This window comes from Ambystoma mexicanum, chromosome 4p (assembly GCF_040938575.1).
Source record: "Ambystoma mexicanum isolate Mex_15411 chromosome 4p, UKY_AmexF1_1, whole genome shotgun sequence".
NCBI classification, from domain to species: domain Eukaryota; kingdom Metazoa; phylum Chordata; class Amphibia; order Caudata; family Ambystomatidae; genus Ambystoma; species Ambystoma mexicanum.
Window position 1 is genome coordinate 122,006,551 of NC_090927.1, and position 8,057 is coordinate 122,014,607.

Sequence of the window (8,057 nt, forward strand, 5' to 3'; positions counted from 1 at the left end):
CTAATTAGTTAATTGGTGGAAGTCAGGCGGTGGTTGGTAAAAGCCATCCAGTGACGTTTGGTGCAAGTCAGAAGGTGATTGGGGAGTTAATGAGGTAGTAGAAGTTGTTCAGAGGTAGTAGGAGAAATTCTTCGGACAGTGGTTGGTAGAAGTCACTAGGAGGTGGTTGGAAGAAGTCATCAAGAGGAAGTTGGTGAGGTGGTAGTCCGCTAGAGCAGGAAGGAATGAGAGGGCTCTTCAGCCCACGGGCAGGCGGTTGGATTGAGACGCTGATCATAAAGGGTTAACCCACAGTGGGAGGAGGTACGAGCAAGTGACATGGCATTGAGGAGACATAGAGAGGTGCACTCTAAGAGTGGGAGTGATGAGGTCCTCTTAATCTAGCCCAAGGGATCTGGAGGAGATCAACCCTGTCTGTACTGCCCTAAAGCTAAAGAGAATCTCCAAGTACATCGAGAGCTCATGGCGGAGACAGAGCGGCGCCTACAGGAGCTAGAAGAAGCAGACGGGGTCCTACCCCAGTGTCATCAATAGGACGCTCGGTGAGATTACCGCTGAGACTGTGAGCCTTCTGCTTGCACACTGAATCCTTGTGAATCCTTGTGACCTTGGAATGGCTGCTGAAGCAATCTTTTGTGAATCGGATCATTGTGACGGCACACCCATACGATCAGGCGGGATTCCGAGTTTGTGTTGGACTCCGACGGAGTAGGGAATGGGAAGCTGTTCTGATCATGCCAAGAAGGACCTTCTTCTTTTGAGATTGTTGATCATTTTCAAATGAAATCTGTTTAAAGGACTTCGGCAAAACGGCCGAAGGTGTCGCTAGACGACCTTGGGGGATGAGAATGCATGTTGGCTCTGCTCAAATCACCACTTTATTTTGATATCTGTCTGCAAAGATCCCAAAGAATAGACAATAAAGCACCATAGAAGCTTCCAACAGGCGTGGACTTGTGTATTGATCCAAGACAGGTCCCATAACACTAGTTTGATGACAAACAAAAAGAAGGAACTAGCAGTCCTCTAGAACCAGTCCAGAGAATGAAACCAGCTGCGGCCAGCCTTCGACCTGCAACCAGAATGGCCTACCATCAGAAGCCCACTAAAAGCATAGCTGCTCCGCCGTGTTCCACGAGAAACCAACTCTACACACTGTGGCAGCTGAAATTTACACGGGTGACCCTGATGTCACGTAGAATGTAGAAGCCTGCGTGGGTGACCCTGATGTCGCGTAGAATGCAGAAGCCTGCGTGGGTGACCCTGATGTCACGTAGAATGCAGAAGCCTGCGTGGGTGACCCTGATGTCACGTAGAATGCAGAAGCTTGCATGGGTGACCCTGATGTCACGTAGAATGAAAACTGTGTGGGTGACCCTGATGTCCAGTAGAATGTAGAAGCCTGCGTGGGTGACCCTGATGTCACGTAGAATGCAGAAGCCTGCGTGGGTGACCCTGATGTCCCGTAGAATGCAGAAGCCTGCGTGGGTGACCCTGATGTCCAGTAGAATGTAGAAGCCTGCGTGGGTGACCCTGATGTCCCGTAGAATGCAGAAGCCTGCGTGGGTGACCCTGATGTCCCGTAGAATGCAGAAGCCTGCGTGGGTGACCCTGATGTCCCGTAGAATGCAGAAGCCTGCGTGGGTGACCCTGATGTCCCGTAGAATGCAGAAGCCTGCGTGGGTGACCCTGATGTCCCGTAGAATGCAGAAGCCTGCGTGGGAGACCCTGATGTCCCGTAGAATGCAGAAGCCTGCGTGGGTGACCCTGATGTCACGTAGAATGCAGAAGCCTGCGTGGGTGACCCTGATGTCCCGTAGAATGCAGAAGCCTGCGTGGGTGACCCTGATGTCCCGTAGAATGCAGAAGCCTGCGTGGGTGACCCTGATATCCCGTAGAATGCAGAAGCCTGCGTGGGTGACCCTGATGTCACGTAGAATGCAGAAGCCTGCGTGGGTGACCCTGATATCACGTAGAATGCAGAAGCCTGCGTGGGTGACCCTGATGTCCCGTAGAATGCAGAAGCCTGCGTGGGTGACCCTGATGTCACGTAGAATGCAGAAGCCTGCGTGGGTGACCCTGATGTCACGTAGAATGCAGAAGCCTGCGTGGGTGACCCTGATGTCCCGTAGAATGCAGAAGCCTGCGTGGGTGACCCTGATGTCCCGTAGAATGCAGAAGCCTGCGTGGGTGACCCTGATGTCACGTAGAATGCAGAAGCTTGCGTGGGTGACCCTGATGTCACGTAGAATGCAGAAGCCTGCGTGGGTGACCCTGATGTCCCGTAGAATGCAGAAGCCTGCGTGGGTGACCCTGATGTCCCGTAGAATGCAGAAGCCTGCGTGGGTGACCCTGATGTCCCGTAGAATGCAGAAGCCTGCGTGGGTGACCCTGATGTCACGTAGAATGCAGAAGCCTGCGTGGGTGACCCTGATGTCACGTAGAATGCAGAAGCCTGCGTGGGTGACCCTGATGTCCCGTAGAATGCAGAAGCCTGCGTGGGTGACCCTGATGTCCCGTAGAATGCAGAAGCCTGCGTGGGTGACCCTGATGTCCCGTAGAATGCAGAAGCCTGCGTGGGTGACCCTGATATCCCGTAGAATGCAGAAGCCTGCGTGGGTGACCCTGATGTCACGTAGAATGCAGAAGCCTGCGTGGGTGACCCTGATATCACGTAGAATGCAGAAGCCTGCGTGGGTGACCCTGATGTCCCGTAGAATGCAGAAGCCTGCGTGGGTGACCCTGATGTCACGTAGAATGCAGAAGCCTGCGTGGGTGACCCTGATGTCACGTAGAATGCAGAAGCCTGCGTGGGTGACCCTGATGTCCCGTAGAATGCAGAAGCCTGCGTGGGTGACCCTGATGTCCCGTAGAATGCAGAAGCCTGCGTGGGTGACCCTGATGTCACGTAGAATGCAGAAGCTTGCGTGGGTGACCCTGATGTCACGTAGAATGCAGAAGCCTGCGTGGGTGACCCTGATGTCCCGTAGAATGCAGAAGCCTGCGTGGGTGACCCTGATGTCCCGTAGAATGCAGAAGCCTGCGTGGGTGACCCTGATGTCCCGTAGAATGCAGAAGCCTGCGTGGGTGACCCTGATGTCACGTAGAATGCAGAAGCCTGCGTGGGTGACCCTGATGTCCCGTAGAATGCAGAAGCCTGCGTGGGTGACCCTGATGTCCCGTAGAATGCAGAAGCCTGCGTGGGTGACCCTGATGTCCCGTAGAATGCAGAAGCCTGCGTGGGTGACCCTGATGTCCCGTAGAATGCAGAAGCCTGCGTGGGTGACCCTGATGTCCCGTAGAATGCAGAAGCCTGCGTGGGTGACCCTGATGTCACGTAGAATGCAGAAGCCTGCGTGGGTGACCCTGATGTCACGTAGAATGCAGAAGCCTGCGTGGGTGACCCTGATGTCCCGTAGAATGCAGAAGCCTGCGTGGGTGACCCTGATGTCACGTAGAATGCAGAAGCTTGCGTGGGTGACCCTGATGTCACGTAGAATGCAGAAGCCTGCGTGGGTGACCCTGATGTCCCGTAGAATGCAGAAGCTTGCGTGGGTGACCCTGATGTCACGTAGAATGCAGAAGCCTGCGTGGGTGACCATGATGTCACGTAGAATGCAGAAGCCTGCGTGGGTGACCCTGATGTCCCGTAGAATGCAGAAGCCTGCGTGGGTGACCCTGATGTCACGTAGAATGCAGAAGCCTGCGTGGGTGACCATGATGTCACGTAGAATGCAGAAGCCTGCGTGGGTGACCCTGATGTCCCGTAGAATGCAGAAGCTTGCGTGGGTGACCATGATGTCACGTAGAATGCAGAAGCTTGCGTGGGTGACCCTGATGTCACATAGAATGCAGAAGCTTGCGTGGGTGACCCTGATGTCACATAGAATGCAGAAGCTTGCGTGGGTGACCCTGATGTCACATAGAATGCAGAAGCTTGCATGGGTGACCCTGATGTCACGTGGAATGTAGAAGCCTGCGTGGGAGAGAGGTTCTGAAAGATGATGGGTGATAGGCGGGTGAAGGGAAGGCGCTGCTGATTGTCTGTCAGGATCTCTTTCAACCAATAAAGAAGACTCAACAGTGATCCAATTGTAGGGGCACCATTCACACCACACAAACAATACCAAAAGCGTGTCAGTCCAAGCCAGATAGCACTGACTCCACCCAGGAAAACCATATCCCTACTTCAGCACTGTCCGACAGACCAACAAACAGAATCTCACACAACCACTGCTCCCAGTGTGTCTGCACCATAACCTGCCCAGGTGGCTCCATCATGCTAAAGAGTACTACTGCCTTTTGGCACCCCCTGCACTTGTGGTCTGTATCTGTAACCCTACAGTCCCCTTTCCTGCACTTACTAGACACTTGTCCGCACTTCGAAACACCTGCACTTGCCACCTGTTGGCTGCACTACTTGTTGTTTCCTGTTCCTTTGTCCTGCGCTTGGCCAACCTCCCACTCCCCCCCCATTACTTCTCTCGTCCCCGTTGCCCTGCACTTGCACGATCTGATTGTCACTAGGCCTAGTAAGATCGTTGTTTTTTTGTCCTCCCTCTGTTTCCCCCCTTGCCTTGTCGCGCCTTGAAACACTTGTGTATAGGTGCGTTGTAAGTGCCATATCATATCATATAATACCGGATATACAACTGCAACTGGATTTGCACTACTTGACCCAATCAAAGCCTCCTAAATGTGCCAACTCGATGCGTTATAAAGGGACCCCATCAGTCACTTCTATATCAGTATGGCCTAGTAGGATCGTTCTTGTTTTGTCCTCCGTGTTCCTCCACCCTCTATTCTTGCTGCGCATCGAAACACATTGTATATAGGCGCATTATAAATACCCAATTATTATAATAATAACAATAATGACTGGGTCTCAACACTGGAACATAACAGATGGCCACTACACACGCCTGCAAAACTGACAGGCAAAGTACAACTCCATATCCCGGGACTCACCCACGTGTCCCCGCAGCCAGCCACACGGACCAACTTATATGGAATTGCAGCCGGGTAAGTACCAACATCAGGGGTGTTGTTCACCTGTGTTTATTTATTTATTTTTGCAATTTGTATAGCGCACCCAACCCGGAGGCATCTGGGCGCTTGGACTCTGAGCCACCATGTAGAGGGTGAGAGTGAAGTGCAAGTTGTCTGCGATGTCGCTCGGGACCCCTGGGTGCAAGCCGTCGTCTAGCAGACACCGGGGGCTAGGCCGTCTCCAGATTGGAAGCCAGGAAGTGCACTAAGGAGAGAGCGAGAGCACAGGTCTTCTGTTGTGCTCTAGTGTTATGGTGCAGCTTTCCGACCCATATCAGACTCCACCCTTCATTCTACACTGGAAATTGGTGTCTTCCTTCATCTTTTGAAAGTATTCTTACCTTGAAGCCCCTCCCCCCCTTTCAGGACCTATCCCTGCCACTCCTGTTGCAGCATTCTATCTCATACGGTACAATGTCCTTTAATCGTGGGACGTTTTTTCGCTGGGTTTTTTACAGTGAATGTTTTTGGGGGGGTTAGAAAATTATATATATATGGGATGTGGTTGTTTGGGAATAGATATAAAATTAAAGGGAATGGGGTTTTGGGGGGAACCCCCCAAAAATAATGTTAAAAAAATGCCATGGCTTTTTTCGATCAAATATGTGTGGTAAAAAAAAACACGAAAAAAAACATCCCGCGATGAAATGACATGGGACCTCTCATACACCCACTGTAGTAGAGTTCTCTGCTGTGTGTGAGCTAAGTTCACACATTAAAATACCTTTAACATAAAGTTACTATATTATTCTGTGTGTACCCCACAGAAGGCATCTCATTCTACTCCCCAAGTCCCTCGGGTAAGCAGAGGCAGAGGTGGCCAGTCACGGGGAAGCCAAGTGCTCCCCACAACGCCCCCCTGCCACTCTCTAACCTCACACCACCCAGAACATATGGAAAAGACCTGCCCTCCTGCTAACCTTCCCACGCCCTCCCATTCTAACAGAGTTCGAAACTGCGACTGCTCTCTGAAGCAGCTGGGCGCTAAAATTCCTTGCTTATTATTTAAGCAAAAATCACGCGTTCTGCAGGCTACACCGGCCGGTAAGGGCCCTGGGCCCAAGTTACAGGGCCGAGCAAAGCAAGGGTTGTAACGCAGGGCCTCAGTGCCGTTACCGGGCCGGTGTAGCCCACAGAACTTGGGAGTATTGCTATAAGCACCCCGAGGCAAATCTTTGAGGTGCTAATAGCCATTTTTTAAAAACGCCTGGGCTACTTTTTTCGCAGCAGTGGCTGGAAAGAGTCAGACAGGGTTGCCATGGAAATGGAAGGCCGGGGATACGCTCAGAGCCCCTCTTCCATTTCCATGACGTTCAATAGGAAACTAAGATGAGCCAAGTTAGTTTTGAAGGCGGAGAGCAAATGGGAGGCGGTAACGTAACTCTGCCGCACCCTCCACCTTCAAAAACAATGAAAATCTGCAGGCGTCAAGATGTTACGCCGGTCTTTTGCCCCTCCATTTACGCTCCAGGGGACGCGGCTATAACCTCCATTTAAATGAACTAGTAATTTGGCGGCAAAGAGTTGTTACGTGTAGACATACATGGCAGGCGGCGTTTACAACAGATCCCTATGGAGCACACCTGCTTTGCGCTACTGGCGCAAATGCTGGAGCATGCGGAGAGGAAGGGAGGTGGTGGAAACGCAAATTGCGTTCAGCCCCTCCTCAGCGCCATAGAAATGAATGTACACGTGGCTTTCACACCCGTCATTCGCGTTACGCCCAAGCAAAGTGAGCTTCCTATCGTGTGGGAAGACGCCCGTGTTAATAGACTGCTCTCGTGTGCTTGGCGCCCACAACAGTGGGCGCCAAGCACACGAGCAACACGTTCCTATGAGGAACGGGCGCCATCTAGCGAAAGCAGAGAAGAATTCACGTCCAAAGAAACGCACATTAATTGATCAGAAATAACTTGACTAACTATATTTCTCCAACCAGCGACAACAAACACTCTTGAACACACATACAAGAGAAGCGAACTACAAATCGGACGCAAGCAAAAGTCGTACGCACAGACAACACGCAATGCTCACACACATTACGCTCGGAATGCACATTGCAAGTGTGTGGGGGAGGGGGTACCACAAAAAAATCATGCTACTTTCCCCCCAAAAGCAGTGCACGCAATTCTATATGGTCTCATTTACGGCCCCAAACCGCCCACCCCTTTAGGTAACATTAGTGGCAGAAGGCATTTTAACACATAACAAACAAAATAAAACTGCAGAATCATTACACATACAGGAAACGCCTCTATTAGAGCTCTGTCCAGGCAAAAATGACTTCATAGAAAAGGACATTGCAAGGAGCATCATCAGTCTTTGATACTTGGAGGCAGCAGGGAAGTGACTTTAGAATAAGTAAGCCAAGTGGCAAATAACTTTGTGGTGCAAAATACCTAAATTGCACTATTGTTATATGTGGAAAAACTCTATAGGCAGGCTTTTTAAAAAATATAACAGCATGTATAAGCAATTAAGTGAATCACTTACAGAGCTGCAAATAAGACACAGTGTGATTAAATGATTTGCCCAGGATCACACACTTTGGTTAAATGGTGAAACCGGGATGAGGTCAATTTAAGCAACTGAGCACATCTTCACAGGTCTAGATATAGATATTTACTAAGGTTTTGCTTTGCATTTCATGTGCTTAAAATAGTACTGTATTTATATCAATGCCTTTTAAGCAAAGCACATTACACAATAAACTATCCTTTCAAAATTAACTTTACACTATATACATCATCATAGACATGTATGGCTTTAGTTTTATTCTCCACATTCTGCATGCAAGGTCACAATAGCATCATGCAGGTTAATGTGAGCCTAACAAAACCCCCGTGGATAAAGGCACAGACATTTCTTAAAGCCTGCAGCATTACGCATCCTTCTCACTGCTGATCCTTCCCACCAATGCACATTTCTAAAAGGACAAGGGACCCTGCTAATAGCCCCACCCCCCGCCTTACCATCAGTGCCTAATAGCTCACATTAGCTCACGACAC

General features: G+C 50.5%; 1 protein-coding gene across 1 annotated transcript; it reads right to left on the reverse strand.

Annotated features, from left to right (window-relative positions):
- Positions 1-1,171: 1,171 nt before the first annotated feature.
- LOC138452789 (uncharacterized) lies at positions 1,172-3,943 on the reverse strand. The gene has a single exon (XM_069605133.1). The coding sequence runs from the start codon at positions 3,941-3,943 to the stop codon at positions 1,172-1,174; it is 2,772 nt and encodes a 923-aa protein (XP_069461234.1).
- Positions 3,944-8,057: the final 4,114 nt, after the last annotated feature.

Coding starts and splice junctions, on each gene's coding strand:
- LOC138452789 (XM_069605133.1), bottom strand. CDS start 3,943: ATGCAAGCTTCTGCATTCTATGTGACATCAGGGTCACCCACGCAAGCT.